The sequence below is a fragment of the Gymnodraco acuticeps genome, unplaced genomic scaffold, assembly GCF_902827175.1.
Source record: "Gymnodraco acuticeps unplaced genomic scaffold, fGymAcu1.1, whole genome shotgun sequence".
NCBI classification, from domain to species: domain Eukaryota; kingdom Metazoa; phylum Chordata; class Actinopteri; order Perciformes; family Bathydraconidae; genus Gymnodraco; species Gymnodraco acuticeps.
The window spans coordinates 771,008-790,352 of record NW_022991001.1 but is presented as its reverse complement, the minus strand read 5'-3'; the positions used below and the strand labels follow the sequence as shown (position 1 = coordinate 790,352).

Here is a 19,345-nt window from a genome sequence, read left to right as displayed (position 1 = left end):
ACGTCACACATTGCCTGTCCGGCAACCCAAGAGGACATTTTACACGGCCAAATTCCGCAAAGAATATAAAAAAATAACAATCAACAGTGAATGTATGTTAGTGGAACTGTGTCAGGAAAGTGAAGTGTTAATTAAGTAACGTTATTGAATAACTGAAATGCATACAATTAAAAGTTAATATGTATCATATCCCTCCAAAATATGGTCGTAGACTTTACTGATGATTTAGAATGTATTGAAACTCCAGACTCAACGTAAGAGCTTGTGCCTCTCATGTGCTAACATTTAAACATAAACTTTATTCTCTACTTTCTCCGTCTTTATATGTAGAATATATCAGATACCGTCATGTTGTCAAAAATTATTATTAAAAATTATTCAATTAAAATAAAGAAGTAAACACAATAAGTGTGGCTTGATATTGAGTTAGAAAAAGGTTGATAAACGCTGTGAGAATGGGTCTGCGGAGAGTATTTCGCCGCGATCCCAACTCGTCTATTACCAACGTTCAGGGAGCTCTATGCAAGTCAATGGGACTCCCTGATAGTTGAAACTCGACGCTAAAGGGCCCCCCTTGCGTTGGAAAGTGACGACAGGGACCCTGACATAACGTCAACATAGGCCGAGTAGGGAGTGAGAATGTGTTGGACATAACGTCAACATAGGCCGAGTAGGGAGTGAGAATGTGTTGGACATAACATCAACATAGGCCGAGTAGGGAGTGAGAATGTGTTGGACATAACGTCAACATAGGCCGAGTAGGGAGTGAGAATGTGTTGGACATAACGTCAACATAGGCCGAGTAGGGAGTGAGAATGTGTTGGACATAACGTCAACATAGGCCGAGTAGGGAGTGAGAATGTGTTGGACATAACGTCAACATAGGCCGAGTAGGGAGTGAGAATGTGTTGGACATAACGTCAACATAGGCCGAGTAGGGAGTGAGAATGTGTTGGACATAACATCAACATAGGCCGAGTAGGGAGTGAGAATGTGTTGGACATAACGTCAACATAGGCCGAGTAGGGAGTGAGAATGTGTTGGACATAACGTCAACATAGGCCGAGTAGGGAGTGAGAATGTGTTGGACATAACGTCAACATAGGCCGAGTAGGGAGTGAGAATGTGTTGGACATAATGTCAACATAGGCCGAGTAGGGAGTGAGAATGTGTTGGACATAACGTCAACATAGGCCGAGTTGGGAGTGAGAATGTGTTGGACATAATGTCAACATAGGCCGAGTTGGGAGTGAGAATGTGTTGCCAAACACAACGGTAATGGGGACACTAAAAAGTGATGCACACAGCTGGGACCTGAGCGCTTTTTGACTTTTGGGGGTTATAAAGTTGGCCAACTGTCACTGTTGTTGGAAACGTACCTAAAATGTCAGTTTTATTGGCTTCTTTTACCAACTTGATTGCATGATTCCTTCTGACATTATTGCAGATCTGCTGTAAGCTAGCTAGCTAGCTAGCTAACCTAGCAATTTCAAATATACTAAAAAAACACTTACAATTATGAACAGACTAACTCTGTCAACAGTGACAGTTGGCCAACTTTTGAATCCCGAACGTCAACGAGCGCTCTGGTCCCAGCTGTGTGCAATGCTTTTTAGTGTCTCTTCCCCTTGTGTTTTGATCTTCTTGCAGCATTTGTTGTCTTTGCAGTGCTTTGTTTATGCAGCGCTTTTAGTAAATGCTGTGTATGTTTCTCAAGTTGGTGAACATATTTCTTAATTTGCATGTGCTTTGGCATATTGTTTTTATTAATTTGAATTGTTTTTTAAACTGCTGCATGTTTCTCTAATTGGAAATGTTTTGGCAGTTGTAACGTGTGTGCACCTGTCGCCCACGTATATATCTGATGGTATAGTGGAGCTCCAAATGTGAATGAAAAAAAACAAAAAAACTGCATGCAATAAATCAATATCATCAATGAGTAACTTTTGTTTTCTGACATTTAAAATCAGAAAAGCCTTCTGTTTGCAGCAATCCTTTTATAGCAGCAGGCGCTCAAAAATATCCTCTGGGCCTCCATCTGAAACAAGAGAGCATGATATTGCTGTGATGCTAAACAAATGATAGCATTATGCCCTGTGCGTGGCTCCTGCCAAATGTTGATGGAATTGTTGGCTTTGGACCACCAAGACATTTGCATTGGGTTGTTTACCGGCCAAAAGGATTGCTGTGAGGACACACTGTGGGAAAAGAAACCATTCATATCTTAGGGCTGATCCTATTAGCTCAGACAATGGGAATTTACAGAGACAATGGAGACAAAAAACGCGTCAGAAAATCAACATTACAAGTATTGTCAGCTTTAAAGGCACTGGTTCGTTATTTATAGAAGGCAAAATGGAAAACAATTAGATGTTGTTTCTTCAGAAGGAGGAAGTGCCGAGTTTTGTCCAGAGTCCCCTTAATGGTGACATCAGCTGCTGAGCATCAGAGTTATGTTGTCATCTATAGGCTGCAGGGTCTGAATGTGACACGCAGAGGTCACCCAGGGTGACACACAGCGATACAAAGCTTTACACTCATAAAGACAATTAGCTGGACATAAACAAGTAATTCTCCTTTTACCTTTAGTCACTGGTCTATTTTCTGAAAAATAAGAAGAGCAAAAGCAATTTAAAACTTCAACATCAACTTGTGTAAATATCATCTGCAGACGTCAAGGCTTTAAAGCTTTCAAGAAATGCGCTTCTTCAGTGACAGAAAATATGTCAGTGAATGAAAGAAAACCCTCTGTTTGTGTAAAGGCAGCTCTCAAGGACACACTGAGTAGTTCTGACGTAAGAATACGTCTGTTCACATTTCAACAATAGTTTTGGCATTCATCTCCTGCCACCATGGATGGATGCATGAATGGATGGATAGAAGGAAGGAATACATTACATCACATTTAGATGACACTTTTATCCGAGGTGACTACAGTAAGTGCAAAATACATGAGATACAAACTCAGAACAACAAGAAAAGTGCAGATATATTGGTTTGAAATAAGCAAAACCATTTTAAGTGCCTGCATTAGTTTTGAATGAGCTTAACTCTTTAAGTGCTAAAAAGTAGTTTTTTCTGTTTGCGATGGAAGATGTGTAGACTTTCTGCTGTCCTTTTATTAATGGGAAGCTTATACCACCATTTTGGAGCCAGGATTACAAACGGGCGTGTTTTATTTGAAGTGATTCTGGGTCCAACTGGCTGATGCAGAACGAAGTGCACGTGCTGGAGTGTTAGTTTAACCAAGGCCTGGATGTAGGAAGAATGGGAACTATTCTCAGAACAGTAGGCCACTATGAGTGTCTTGAAGCAGATCAGGAAAGCCACCGTCAGCCAGGAGCTTTTACAGGTGGAGAGCCAATCGATCTGCTGCATTCTGGGTGAGCTGGGGAGGTTTGATGGCACTTGCAAGCAGACCAGCCTGGAGGGAGTTACAGTAGTCCAGGCGCGCCGACAAGGACCTAGACCAGGACCTCGACCAGGACCTCTGCTGCATGAAGGCCCAGATGGATAGATTGATGGAAAGGTTTTAAAATTCACCCTGTAGGGGCATACATACAAACCCTGAACTGCCTTCCCTGGATAACAAGTTGATTATATTGTTTTTTCTGTCGATATTTTGAAATAAAAAATGTGGGGTTTTCCCAAAATAACAGTATAACGGCCATGGCTCAAACATAGATGTTGGTTTTCAACATTAACAGGATCATTTTGTGATAATGAAACACATTTGGAGTTAAAGAAATATTAAAATCGAGACCTGATAAGCCTTAATATTTCTAGTCACAGCACAGTGTTTGCTGCAACACTATCACAAATGGTTAGACTCTTCTTTCAGAGGGGGGCCCCAGGGGGTCAAAGCTTAGTGTTAGAGAGGCATTGGCCCCTGTTGGCCCACCCTACAACCGCCCATGAATCAAGCCACATTTCCATTAAAACCACAAGTTGTTTTTTATGGCTTGAAATTAAACACTACATTTTGTGTGTTTATCAGCTGATTATATGATTTCAAAAATGGTGCATAGAGGCTAGTTTTAAAAACACATACGTTTCAAACTTGATAAAAGATTTTAGATGGATATGGACAATGAAACTTCCAATCTTGTGTTTAAAGAGTTGGTAGTGGGTTGATGCTTTCTTAACACTAGATTGTGTATTTTCTTATAAAATAACCATTTATATAAAGGCAAACACTGTGACAACATCAAACTCACTCTGTAAACTCCCCCCAGCTGATCCGTTAAAGTTTCAGAGGTCATTCAAAATGTTGGCTTAATTTTTTATAAAAAACGAAATAGTCTTTTATCTGCGGGTTTTGCACATGTGATGGAACAGATGAAGGCTTTCTTTCTCCCTATCTGGAGCAGCAGATATATTCAGCTGCTTGCCTGAGTGGGTGTCTTTGGTCTGTATGGACATTCCTGTCGAGTTCGAGGATATCTCCCGTGATTGTGTCCCACAGCTCTCTCCCAATGGCCACTATTGTTTCCCCTGCTCTCCGCCTTGACCTTCTTGCCCCAGGAACAAATCCAAGACTCTTCTGGACACGAGAGCACATCAGTGTGGTGAGCCCACTCCCTACATTCCTGCACCCCACCTCTGTGACCCTGTGGGTGCTGCCCGAGCTCGGCCCTGCAGCTCGGACAGACGGAGCTCTGTGTGCCAGTGGACAAACATGTCTCCCTCTGAGTCATCCCAGTTTTACTGTGTTTATACAGGAAACTATGCCGCTCTGTTGGCTTCATAGATTGCAGTGATATGGGCGCTCATGTTTAGATGAAAGTTTCGCCCACTTTCATTTATAGGATTCCTCAATTCCAGTTTCAATAAAGATGACGAGTTTCTCCACTTTTACGAGAATTTGGATTTCCTCTGAATCATTGTGTGATGTGAGGCATATGTGGCTGCCAAAATAGAAAAATAAGTAGTTTTAGTGTGTGTATTACAGTAAAAAGAGTAAATGTTGATTGACCTCGTGCTTAGTGTATTTCTGCAAATGGTACACCAAAAGGACACAGTTAATGTATAACTTAGACTTCTTCTGACAACAATAAGAAACTGTCATTTTTCTTTTTGCATTTCAATTAATGTTAAATAATAAAAGTTGAACTGTCAGAAAGCACAAGTGGTACTTTAAATGTAATGCTAGCAATATTCTCACAGTGACAATGCTAGCATGCTCTTGCTAAGTTATTTAACATTATGTGTTAGCCATGTTCACCATATGATTTTAGCGTGTGAGTATGCCAAATGTACTAATAAGCACTAAAGATCAAGTGAAACTGATGCTGATGGGACTGGTGTTAGGGCTGTGTCAAAAGTTCAGGACCTACAATGGCAGAGACCAGATGGATTCAGTCTTTTAACAAAGTTTAATAAAGGAAAAAAGGAGCAACTAAAAACAATCCACAAAATGAAGTTGGATCTAGTCAACGCCAGTGGCGGCGGCAGGACTCAGGCTGGCTCGAGCAGATACTGGAAAAACAGGAAAAAACAAGGTTACTCTTCAACAAAAAACTCAGCAAGAGAAAATCACACTAAGCTAGGATACTACGACGTTCAGCTCTACCGAGTGAGACGGAATTATCTGGCACTGGCGTGTGAACATGACCAGGGTTTTATGGAGGAGTTGATTAGATGAGTACAGGTGCTCCTCATTGTGAACCAGCTGAGCCTTCTAACGATCACCACACTGCACAGGAGAGAGAGAGAAGACAGAGGGGAGGAGGAGAAAGCAAAACACCTAAACCATAACAACTGGAAATTACAGTTTTTGTGTTATTTTGTAATAAAAGAAAATACTGGACTCAATTATATTATGCTAGATGAAGTCATAGGATCATCAAAATGATTTCAATTTTTGTCTTGAGGGGAACATAACGAGTGGTCGTGTGTTTAAAGGACACATAAAGTGTTCCTTTTTTTAGGATCACATTTGTATTTTGTGTCTCTACTGTGACATGTCTCCATGCTTTAATGTTCAAAAAGCTCTTTATTTTTCTCATACTGCCTGTGCTGCAGCACCACTTTTCCCCCTCTGTCTGAAACCAGAGCCCTGTCTGCTCTGATTGGTCAACCGCTTAGAGAAGTCCAGCCCCTTAGCCTATCATGTCAAATGTGTTGGAGCACTAGCCAACAGAAGCGTGACTGTTACGTAGTGATGTCACTAGGTCACGAAAGTAAAGAAAGGAGTCCAATGCAAGTGCTTATTTACTTTGGGATGCACAAAAACCTATAACACACTACAGGAAAGGGAAGCCACAAAAAGGATAATAGGGCATCTTCACGCTCATGAACTGTTAGCGCCCGGAGCCTCGCTGCGGGGGAACTGTGGAGCACATCATTGCGCCGCATTTGCGCGTAAGATTAATTGCGTCGCATTTTCGCATAAGATGAGGCCCCCTCCGTGAGATGAGGCCCCATGCAGTCTGCGTGATTGCCGTGTAGGGAGGGACGGGCCTGGCTCCACCCTACACCACAACCCAACCATATCATCCCACGACCAGTTGTGACCGGTCATTAGGGGCACAGCCCCACCTAGTGTCAGCAGAAAGTATTAAAAATAATGATTACAACAAAATGCAAAAAAAATATATATATATAAAATATATTTTAAGATCATGTTTAATCATCTGATTTGTCTGTACATTGCTGTTTTAGTCTGTGTTCTTCGAATTAGTGTATACAGTGTGTGCCTATTGAGCTGTTTAGAGCCATGTGGGACAAAACCCGATCATGCCCCTCCCTCTCACTGTCTAAGTGAACGGTGACTGTAAAAACTACTGCGCATGCTCAGAGTATTGTCCTATTTAATGTGTGTGGCAAAAAAATAATGACCATAGAGGCATAGAGCTGCCATCCCCACCATACGTCATCTCACATCATTCAGAGCTGATTGGCTGTAAGTACGTGTGCCGCGAAAAGTGTGGTGTGTGAAGAGGAGACGAGAGACGCGTCCTAAAACCCGGAGGTAAGCTGCGCATGGGTTCCCTCCACAAAAAAGCAATGAGATTTCTCCATAGGATATTAGAAAATAGCTCAAAATAAGATCTGTGGGACCTGTTAGATAAATGCACGTTTTGTTCAGCCGGATAATATCCACATGCCTACTTTTATAATTTTCTAATCATAAAACTATCGATTAGATTTACTTTTGAAACTACAAGAAGATAAGGAGGACTTTTACAAAAAAGTAATAGAGATTTTTGTCCAGAAGGATAGGCAAATGGACTTCATCTTCAAGTCAAGGTAAGACCGCAATTTTATTGAAAATGGGATCTTACTAAGAGAGAACAATTCAATATTTAAATGATAAAATTAAATTTTTTGGGTATCCTTTTGCCAGTTGAGGTGGTTCGGGCACCTAGTTAAGATGCCACCTGGGCGCCTCCCTAGGGAGGTGTTCCAGGCACGTCCAGCTGGGAAGAGACCAAGGGGTAGACCTAGGACCAGGTGGAGGGATTATATATCTTCGCTGGCCTGGGAGCGCCTTGGGATCCCCCAGTCACAGCTGGTTGATGTGGCCAGGGAAAAGAAAGTTTGGGACTCTCTGCTGGAACTGCTACCCCCGCGACCTGACCACGGATAAGCGGGAGAAGATGGATGGATGGGTATCATTTTGTTGAACTGTCTGTTTAAAATTAATCGAAGCATCAGACAAAAAAGCTTTTGAAAATAATATTATATTTTGATTTAGGTCAAAATATAATATTTGTAAACCTGAAGAGTCAGTGCCAGTGCCTCACCAGCCATGAACCTCACTGCAGAAGCTTATATATAGACATCTACGTTTTTTGTGCCCCGCCACTTTTGTACATATAAAAACGCCACTGCCCACGACTATGACTGTCACCTGTCCTCCGTAACCTTCGTTCCCTCTCCCCCTCTACCTTTGCCTCATCGGTGCTCTCAGCCCTCCCTTCCTCTGACTCGTTCCAACTCCTGCCTCCAAACTCTGCTGCAGAAACTCTCCTCTCTACTCTCTCCTCCTCTCTGGACTCTCTCTGTCCTCTCACATCTCTGCAGGCTCGTCAGTCCCCTCCTGCTCCCTGGCTAAATGACGCACTGCGTGCTAATAGAACCATCCTTCGGGCAGCAGAGCGGAAACGGTAGAAATCCAAACACCATGACGACCTCCTAACCTATCAGGCTCTCCTCTCCTCTTTCTCTGCTTCGATCTCTCAGGCAAAAAGCACTTTCTTTCAAGATAAGATCCATTCTTCCTATTCCAATCCCAAAACACTATTTTCAATCTTTTCCACCCTCTTGGACCCCCCCAAAGCCCCTTCCCCCTCCTCCCTTCTGTCAAGCGACTTTGTTAACCACTTTGAAAAAAAGGTTGATGATATTCGCTCTTCTTTTTCTGACTCACCTTTACTCACCGCTGGGTCACCAGACCCTCCTTCCACCAACACACTAACCTCCTTTTCCCCTCTCTCTCCAAGTGAGGTTCTTACCCTCATTACCTCTACCCGCCCTACCACCTGTCCTCTGGACCCTATCCCCTCAAACCTCCTTCAGACTATCGCTCCTAATATTCTACCGTTTCTCACCCATTTCATCAACACTTCAGGTTCTGTTCCAGGCTCTCGTCATCTCACGCCTAGACTACTGCAACTCCCTCCTGGCTGGTCTACCTGCATGTGCTATCCGACCTCTGCAGCTCATGCAGAATGCAGTGGCTCGTCTGGTCTTCAACCTTCCAAACGGTTCCCACGCCGCTCCTCCGCTCCCTTCACTGGCTTCCGGTAACTGCTAGAATCCACTTCAAGACACTGGTACTTGCATACCATGCTGCGAATGGATCTGGCCCTTCCTACATCCAGGACATGGTTACACTGTACACCCCAGCACGTGCACTCCGCTCTGCATCAGCCAAACGACTCGCTGCACCCGCACTGCGAGGGGGACACAAGTTCCCATCAGCAAAAACATGTGGGTTTGCTGTCCTGGCTCCAAGATGGTGGAATGAGCTCCCCATTGAAATCAGGACAGCAGAAAGCTTACACATCTTCCGGCGCAGACTGAAAACTCATCTCTTTCGACTCCACTTCGAGCGATAGAATTATTAACAAAGCACTTATATACTAATAAAGGACTGGCTTATCTATAGCCAGTTGAGTAGCACTTGAAATGTTTGGCTCTATGAAACCTGATGTACTTATATGATTCTGTTTTCTTCAAGGTTGTGTCTTCCTGGTCTAATGCACTTATTGTAAGTCGCTTTGGATAAAAGCGTCAGCTAAATGCAATGTAATGTAATGTTACCCACCATGTTGGGGAAAGTCTCCTCCCAAGTGTTTCATGAAAAAATATGTTAATAGCGCTTTTTTATCATTTATGTGACAGCTAAATCTTGACATTGCACAGCCTTGGATTTCATTATTGGTTTGGGCAACACACTCTCACTCCATAATCGTCCAGGAGCGACGTTTGGTCAGGGTCCCGTGGCGTCCAGTTGTGACGCTCCTAGGCTCCTTCAGCTTCATAAAGGGACGCAAATAGCTTTCAACTGATTGCAATGTATTCCCATCTGCGGAGTAAGAGTAAAGAATGGCAGAAGACACTACACTACCCAGAATCCCCAGCTATAATTTAGGACTACACCATGTGCTCTGTTTGACAAAAAAAAAAAAGTTATTAGAGTATAAGAAGGCCAACATGTGTATGCATTCAATTGAAAAAACTGCCTACCTGTACCACCAACTACAACAGAGAACAAGGACAGGGAAGGAACCAAGTCCAACAGGTGGTTAACAGGCCCTCATGAGGGGGTATTTGGGGGAGGATTCAGGCCTGGAGCTGCATTCAAACTCTCCACTCTATCAGGGGGCATTACCCTAGGCAACATTGTAGTCGGTGTTAGGTTCTGGTGGCTTTTGGTGGAACAACATTTTACATATAAACATATAATTATCTTGCTTTGGTATGAAAAAATAAAGATTTTGAAGACAGTCAATGACGGTATAAAACGTATTTTTCAAAACACGTGAATCACTTCAACCACATATTTTTCCTGTGTATACAGTCAAAAAATAGCAAAAATATAGATATAATTACATTGGGTCATTAGCCGTGGACAGACACACACAGACGCAAGCAGACACATAATATCCTTAGTGCAACACCTAGCCAATATAATTATGTATTTAAATGTATTGGTATCTTTGAGAAATATTTCCTCGTGTTATTTTAGATCACTATACCCCTGACTGTCAAAACTTCAGTCAAATGTTTTTTCCCTTCCTTACAATGCATTCTCTTGTTATGTTCATCTGGATTAATGCTCCATCTGGAAAGCAGCAGCATACACAAAGATATTTCAAAAATTCTGCAGCTGTACCTATAATTTCTAAAATATTCATGATGAACTGCTTACATTTTTCATAAGATCTGTGATTTCAAAACAGATACATTTGGGCCACACAGTTTTGTTTTTTGGTCTCTAAAGTTACTTTCAAACTTTTAATAAGAAGCAGCCATAACAACCACTCATCTGTTCTAAAATATTAATATTCTGATGCTGCAGGGTTGTTTTCTGACACAACTTGCACTGCAACAGATCCTGCTTTGTTCGCTGGCTGCTGCAAACCACCGCTGGTGAAATCATCCAGGACTCCTGGTAGTGTCGAAATGTGATACAATGGCAAAAATAAATCAAAAGTTAGACAGCCAAACATTCAGACATTCAAAATCACGCATCTAAAACAAACATTTACAGAAACTCTGGAGCATGGTTAACCAAATTTGTTTTCTCAGCAATCCAAGTTTTTGTCATTGTATGCATTGGAATAGTCCTATAATTCGACCTTTAATGGCCATAACACATACATTTGGTTAAATTCTTCAATTCAAGTGTGAAATACAACCTTTGAAACTCTATTTGTCGTGCAGTTAGGACTATAGCTGTGTGGATGTAATTGATATCAATATGAAAACACAAAAATGGAGACAGTCCAAACGTGCAAAGTCACCAGTATATCGCATCACTGTGCGGACAGATACTTGGCTCATGTTCATAGGTTTTCACACAACAAGCCGTTCTTGTCTCCTCTCTTTATGTTAATCTGGGTGACTATACATCCAATTTAAACACAATCCATTGAGAGGATATATGAGCCCCATTCAACAATGGCCTGGCACTGGTGCGGGCTGCTTTGCATCAGGGTGTGAGAGCAGACTCAGAGATAACCCTTGTTGTTCCCGCGGCCGGGTGAGGCAGATGGGGAGAGGAACAATGGCCGACCCATTCGGAGGGCGGCAGTGACAGCCACTGAAGCTCAGAAGAATGTCTGGAGCCCAGCCAAAGCTTTACTGCCACCACAGCCACACCGCACCCACCGAACCTGACCCTCCTCACATCCCATGGTGCCCGGCGGCCGAGGGGACGACACCTTCAAAGACGGCCCCTGAGCGTCAGAGGGCCAACCACCGTGAAAGAGCAGCGGAGTCGAGGACTGGCACTGTGGGCTGTGACTGACTTGGAAGAGGACAACTGCGTGGACGGAGAGGTCAACCCCACCCATCTCCAGCAAATACTAGCATGGCTACAGCGAGCACCTCAGGGCAGAGCAGTTTCGGGCTCGGGAGGAAAAAGAAACAGCCTGGTCTCATGGATCAGATTACCAAGTTCTTTGGAGGAGACAAGAAGAAAAGGAGCAAGGTGAGATTCCATGCATCTGCATCTAAAGGAGCGGTTCAGGTCAGGAACTTCCCGAGCCCTAACGATTGTAAAACCTTATTTTTTCAAAACGCTAAAATTATATAATTTTTTCCTCATTGCACTACAATAGAAAGTACTTGTTTTTTGTGTTTTTAACATTTGTTGGCTATTGGGGAATTTAAGTGGCTACATATAACAACCTGATCATCAGATGTATTCATTATAAGAATTGTTTTGGCTGCTGTAAAAATGCAGGAACATATCTTAAACCATTAAGCAATATACACTAAAACGTTCAAAATACTTTAGAAAATGATCAAAACTAATTAGACTGAACATTCTTAGATGTAGTGACACATTGCAAGAACATTTACTAGTTTTAGAATGAGACATTTTCCAGGTTTGGATTTCTTGACACCATATCTCCTTAAAGGAGAGAAAAGCACTGATGGATAATTTGCCCACCCAGACAGAGATTGGGATTGGCGTTTCCATTTTTTTTTTTATTAAGGCAAAAATCCACCTGTTATTAACCATATTTTGCAAGATGCGACAGGATTTTACCGCCAAAACAATTTCTTATAATTATAGAAATGTAGACTTAGATGAAAAAGTGTCTGTAACTGTAAAATAAATGGAATCTAAGGGAAAGCTTTTAGATGTGTTGCTGTTACCACATTCAACTATAAAATAACATCATATAACTAATATTAGAAAATGTTTTCTCAAAGCATAAACATTTCAATTCCTCAATTTTCACAAAAATGAAAAGGGTTCAATTTGTCAATTTTAGTATTTCAGTATGTCAGCCCCTTTCCTGGTCCCCTTTTTGCCTTTTCTTATTTTTACTCTTTCAACTTGGTGGTTAACGGTACAAAATGCTACATGCGCACGTAGCCAAGCTAAATCTTCAGTAGATGTATCCCCACAGTGCACGTGAATTTAGTTTAGCCTTGCCCTAAGCTGAGATAGGAAAAACCTCAGACAAAATGTCTTTCAAGTTCTTGATTCAACACTCTGCTGGGGGGGGGGGTCTGATACGTTAGAGCAGCAGAGTGTCTAAGATGTTATGGACTCTGACTTAACTCAGATCATTTCCTTCATATGTTACAGGATTTCTGTCTTGCACTTAACCCTTGTATGGTGTTCGGGTCTGTGGGACCCGTTTTCACTATTAAGCTAAAGAAAAATGATATGATAAATTATTTTTTCAAACCCACACTCAATGGCCTTGGCTCATTTTGTGTGAAGAACATATCAGAACACATTTTTCAGTGACTTTGAAGAAAAGGAAGAGATTGAGCATCAGCTAGTTACAGAAAACAGACGAGCCACAGGACCAGCCGGTCAGCGGGCAAAACAACAAGTAGCACTTTCATTCATTAATGTGATCTAACAAATGTAAAAGGGCAAATATGAACCATATATGCTGTTTATGTTTATTGTAATTGAGATGAAGTAAACATCTGTTGAGTATTTTAACATAAAATAGTTTGATTGTGTTGAATTGAAGCCCAAAAAGGCAGTGGGTCCACCAGACAATATGAACACCATACAAGGGTTAATACAATACAATACAGTTGCAAAAAAGCAATAATTACAGGTATCTGTATAAAAAAAGTTTTATTGAAAGTTCTGTGTTCAGTCTCGAAACATACTAATTTATTCGAATGAAGGTACACTAATTCAAGTATTTGAATTGCCTCAATTTAATATAATATCAGTTTTCCTATCATAGAACATGATTATCATCTGTTCTTTTACATTGTCAGATTCGACAGCCATAGGAGCCTTGAAACTACAATTATTTCTTGTAGGAGGTATGGTGCAGCTGAGGCTGATTTTCATGAAATAACTGATTTCTTTTCACGCTCATGCCAAGCTACTCTATGATAATACTGCCTAAAAGATCTTAATAATTATGTGTTAATTAAATGTCTAAAAACCGTGAATCCAACTGATTTAATTCCATGCGGTTTCACTAGCAAGACTTAATCTTGTAGTAACATTACCATGTAAACACACACGGTTACTTGATGTCTGTTGGTCCTCACAGGGGTCTTTCCGGGGTCATGGGCCCGCCTCACCCCAGCAGTCCTCCGCTCGACGTCGGACCAAGGAAAATGCTGTGGTGCATTTCTTCAGGAGCTTGGTAAGACTCTTGAATTAGGAAAAGGACATATTTTAAACTTCATGACATACATTACGTTCTTTTAACCATGTACTTAAAATCATTTTTTGTTTATAACATCCTCACTGTTATCAAATAGTAAGGTTGCTGTAATACTCTGAGACTGCCATTAGTTGTATAAGCAAGAACACAAAAACAAACCAATTTCCTCCAATTTACAGCTGTTGAACTCTCAGTTACTTCCTCCGATTTACTTTGGAGCTAAGCCTTGGCATCAATAGAGCGACAGTATTTCAAAGCTAAACCGTTTTTATTTACATACTGATTTAAATGTGGGGAAGTTTCAACCACCAGTTCAAGTGTTTTTGTTCTATTGCCATGCACGGTACAATCAGTCATTCTGTTGTTAATTGTTTACTCTCAGGTTTCCTCTCCTCAACCTAAATCCAGGGTGAGTCTCATTTTTATTCACCATTCTTGTGCTGCTGTTCATTCCAAAGGTATAGCCACTGGGTGAAGATGGAGAGAGGCACTGATCATTTATTTCTGATTAATTTTAGATTCCTCGTCTATACTAAAGTTGTCTTTCATATTCCTCAATGTCAAATTCATCAGCTATTTTTCAAGACGTTTATTATTTGATATCCATTTGGTCCAAATCCCTCGTAAAAACGTATGTAGGTATCAATTGACTATCCAAATGTTGGATAGGCAATTGGTACCTACATGCGTTTTTATATGGGATAATATAACTTTGGCGCCCCCCAGTGGAAGTTTCCTATTGTAATATGCTGAGAGCAACGCATGCTGCCCTCGCAATCCTTGTGAACTGCACTGGCACTGTGGCATTTTTAACAAACACAAGTGAATATCATCAAAATCATTTAAAATATGCTAAAGTCAAGTAACAAGACTTGTGTAGTGAGCTAAACACCAATGTTTGCTAGCTTTCTGGTGTTTAGCCATCTTAGTTGTGTGTGCTAGCATGCTAATTGCTTATGTACACAACAAGCAAATGTTGAGCTATCTAGCACTACACAACACTAGTCTTAGGCTAATGTCAATCTGTTTTAGCATACATAGTTATTTTTAGCTAATGTTTAGCTAACATTAAATACTATTTTAGCTTATGTTAAGATAGCACTAAACACTAGAATTTAGCTTATATTTAGCTATTTAGCACTAAACACTAGTTTAAGCTAAAAATGTTCATCTATTAAGCACTATCTACTAGTTTTAGCTAATGTTAAGCTATTTAGCACTAAACAGAAAGTACCTTGAGTGATGAGAATTTCTTTAGTAAACCAAAGTAGGACTTGTAGGACTAATTAACATTTCGACCAGAAGAATATTCCAGGAATCATCATAGCTATTAAAGTTCATCCTGAAGAGAACATGAATGTTAAATCCATGTTGCATAATGTGGTGATATTTCACTGCATACAGTAATACAAAACACTTAGATGCAACATTAGATGAAAAGTCAGGAGTTCATCAAAGTCAGTAAGCCTTAACATCTGAGGACCATGACTGTCCAAAATGTTAGTGTGATTAAGCCTGAGAGTTTTTTCTGACATTTTCCAAATATTTTAATTGAGCTTTTCAAGCATAATCTTAATATTTTGACCCTTTCTTTCAACCAAAAGAGAAATTGGTATATTTTGTGCAAACATTCATTCTCCAGCTTAGGTCACAAACAAGTGTCAGGGTTAGGGCTGTTGGGACCATCACTCAACTCTACAGAGTGAGTTGGCTATATAAACTAAGCTATTTACTCTAATTCTCCACCACATCACAGCTAAAGTTGCCATATTATACCTTTAACTGGATCATTTTAAGATGTGTGGAGGGGGACGCAGGGTAACTACACTCTCACTGTATCTCGTAGTCTCATCATGTCACTGTCTGTTTCTATTTCATGTGCAGTGGAGAGACGCCTTGGGCTTGGTATGTCACACAAACTTCCCCTCTCAAATCCCATAAAAGACACACTGCTGACTGCACCACTGTGTGTGTGTGTGTGTGTGTGCGTGTGTGTGTGTGTGTGTGTGTGTGTGTGGTGTGTGTGTGGTGTGTGTTCCCGCACATGGTTTCCTTCGATTGCAGCGCACCTGTGACCTCACACCCACCCTCGTCCTGTCTTGTTCTTACTTTGTGATTCACTGCCTTCTCTCCTCTCTTTTATACCTGAGCATTAGGACTCAAGATGTATACAAAAGCAAAGCTGACTCACCTGCACCTATACTGTTCACACATTAGCTGAGAGTGCCACACAGATCAAAAGTAGAAAACAACTATTTATTAATTTCTGAAACTCCCAAGTATTGGCTTGTTGGCGAATTCATTTAATTTCAATGAGTTCTTCTCTGCTTTAATCCAGAGCGACTCGCTGCTTCTGGATGACTTTGAAATCGCTCAACTATTTATGAACCGCAGCCGGTAAACACTTTCTCTTAGGATCTCTTGACCTGCATCGCCCTCCTCCTCCTCTTTCACACTTATATCTGTAACACCTCCACCCCCTCTCTGTTAGAGGTGACTCACCGATCTTTCTGTTTTGGCTTCCTGCCATCTTTATGCTTTCTCCTCTGTCTGGCGACCCTGGACAACCATGTTGTATGAGTTTGTCCTTTTAAGGTGATTGCAGAGTTCTGTTCTCTGTGTCAGTTCAGAGTGGACCTTACCTTGTCCTTGTCATCCACTTTCTTTCCCCCCTAAAAGGTGCTGTTATGTTCTGTCTGGTCCTGTGACATTTTCATGTTTTCCCCATGTCCATGGTATATTTATTCAAAAGTACAGATCCAAGAAAACTGTTTCCCACAACTTACTGTTGAGAAACCGATCCTGCAGTTTGGTTGTTTTCCCCTCAGATTATAAGTTATTGAACAAGTTTGCCGAATATTAGATCTTTGAGAATTTGTGTTTTTCCAAATTCTAAATAATTAAAAATGTCAGATCAGTCCACCTTTATTGTCCATAAGGGAAATTCAGCTTGTAGCAAAGCACATTGAGAACTCAATGACCACATAGATCCAAACACCAAGAGGTCGATCCAAATACAATTAAATTGGATGGATGATACACAAAGAAATATAATTACATAATGTGCAAAAGGTTGGGCACTCATAAGGAATTATGAAGCCTATTCTTCATTTTTGACAGACTTATTATTTATGGATATGTGATTTTAGCCAATAGCAATAGAAGTGCCACTATAAACCTTTTTAAAATAGTTGTTTATGACTTTTTGTTAGAGCTGTTTCTGATGCACTTGGGTAAAATGCTCGTAAGTGTCGTACAGAGGGAAAGTCCATCAATGTAAAATGTATTAAAGTCTGGTTAATGGTCCAACAACAACAGAACACCAGGCCCCGGTTTCAGGTATCCAACTTTGCTTAAAGAGCGTTTTTTTCTAGGCCTCGTCGCCGAGTGCCGAGAGCACAAAGTCGCCGGTCAGGAGACGCAGAGACCAAAACACACTGTCCAGAATCTTCAACCTGGTGAGCCTACAGCACATTCACAATCTTCTTTTACTCAACATGTCCTCTTTCTACCTGTAAAACTGGGCTTTATAAACACTGTCTCCTGTCTGTGTTTGCCCAAAATGCAACAGTGATGCTCTCACCAGAGATCAGTGAGTAATAAATTGATACAATATAATGATTTCACTTCCATTCATTTTCTTTCATCAGCTCCAGTCAACAGCAGCATGTCATCATAATATACTAACAAGCTTAGGAGCATGAACATCTTCATCTATAGATTATATCATACGTTTCTCACACATATCCTTTGATTATTTTTCTACAAATGCCATCTTCCTCAAGTATTCTAAGCATTATTTTACAGTGAGGATGATCTTCTCAAATCCCTTTATATGTGAGGTATAAGACAATCAAATCACCAAAAAACCTTCACCACAGATTGCTCTTAAATGCCATCTCTGGGGATAGAAATGGATGATTATTTCAAAGCCACCTCATTATAATCCTTTCTTCTCTCCAGGGAGAAACCAAGTCCCGTCCACCCCCTAAACGCTGGAGCACCATCTTCTAAGCTCTCTGCCGAGGAGCAAACCACCAATCCACCTCCGATGGGAGAAGAGGAAGAAGAAGGGGAAACTGATTTGCAGGCAGCGGACTCACAACCTCAAGAAATTTTAACACACTAACACCAGCCTCCTGTATGTTTAGACATTGACAGCGTATGAAATCCACTCTCCAGATATATATGGGCTTGTTTTTGTTTTAATCCAACAGATATCTTGTCTAGGTCATGCTTTCAGTAAAATATCTTACTGTAAAAACCACCCATGGTGCTAGTGTCAGCTGTTTCAGCTTTGTTCATGGCAGATTTTTTTAATTGTCTCCCCCGTCATTAGCATTTTGTACGTGAGTGGCGCTTTGTGTATCTCGCTGCTTTCCAGAAACTCTACTCATACACCAAATATACCTTTGTTTCAATGTGAAATCTAGACGGGGATTTGTCCACTGTGGCTGTTGTGCTCGAGTGAAATTGTATGTTGACACAACTGGAAACCTACAGAATATGAGTTATTTAATTGTAATGTTATGTTTCGTTTCGCTTCCTGTAATTAAAAACATGTACATACAGTATGATTTCCTTTAAGCCTATATCAAATAAATAAAATGCCCTTTTCAAATGCACTGTTACATAACTAAAGAATGTCCTAAAAAACTGGTCTGCTCTCTTATGTGTAGCTTTAGCATGGATCTAATGTATTATCTGTTTGAGTCTTACATTTAGTTTCATTTAATATTATTTGTGTTTCCTTAAGAAGATGGCAAGCAAAAGTTGGATTTGATGGTTGGATTGTAAGTGGTTGAAAGATCTAAGGCAGAAGCCCCCAGGTGGCATGAGAAGCACTGATGGACAGAATAGTGATTTTAAATGTTCTGAAGTATTATTTCTCCATTTCATTCTGTTCATAATAAATTGCATCCCCACTATCATTGTGCATGCTCTGTCTGTATGTTCACTTTAACATCAAAGCCAAAATAAATGTCATTGGTTGTTGTTGTTATGTTTCCTCTTAATGTAAAGCTCTGTTTTTAATGTGCAGCTAAACAAAAAATAAACACAATGTCTTCTCTGTACCTAATAATCCTGTCGTCTTTATACATTGTTCTTTTACTTTTTAAGGATTTTTTAGGCGTAGTTACGGCGTCCGACACATGCAAACGCATCACAATGGCTCAAAACACTTTCATTAGAAGAAAACGCTCAGTTGCAATTGAAAATTGAAGAGATATCTTTAACAACTTGACAACACATGCACAGCATTTAGAGAAATCTCACCGACTTGGCGAAACATGGGCAACATTTACTAAAAGCGCTGCATAAAAGACACACTGCAAAAACAAAACCCTTCAAATAAAAAACTCTGCAAGAAGCTCAAAACACAATGGAAACCAGGGGATACTAAAAGGTGATGCACACAGATGGGACCTGATGCCTGTATTAGAAGCAGGATTTGCGGTTAGCGAGGTAACTTCAGGGTTAACTCTGAGTTTTCGGTCCAACGACGC

At 40.8% G+C, this 19,345-nt stretch overlaps 1 protein-coding gene across 2 annotated transcripts; it reads left to right on the top strand.

Annotated features, from left to right (window-relative positions):
- The first annotated feature begins 11,357 nt into the window (after nucleotides 1-11,357).
- mbpa (myelin basic protein a) lies at nucleotides 11,358-18,913 on the top strand. 2 transcript variants are annotated; one of them, XM_034235965.1, is made up of 6 exons: nucleotides 11,358-11,665; nucleotides 13,722-13,817; nucleotides 14,221-14,247; nucleotides 15,723-15,743; nucleotides 17,213-17,296; nucleotides 17,802-18,913. In XM_034235965.1, the coding sequence occupies exons 1-6, from the start codon at nucleotides 11,546-11,548 to the stop codon at nucleotides 17,850-17,852; spliced, it is 399 nt and encodes a 132-aa protein (XP_034091856.1). In that variant the 5' UTR covers nucleotides 11,358-11,545; the 3' UTR covers nucleotides 17,853-18,913. The 2 variants fall into 2 exon arrangements, with proteins under 2 accessions (XP_034091856.1, XP_034091857.1); XM_034235966.1 differs by lacking the exons at nucleotides 14,221-14,247; nucleotides 15,723-15,743.
- Nucleotides 18,914-19,345: the final 432 nt, after the last annotated feature.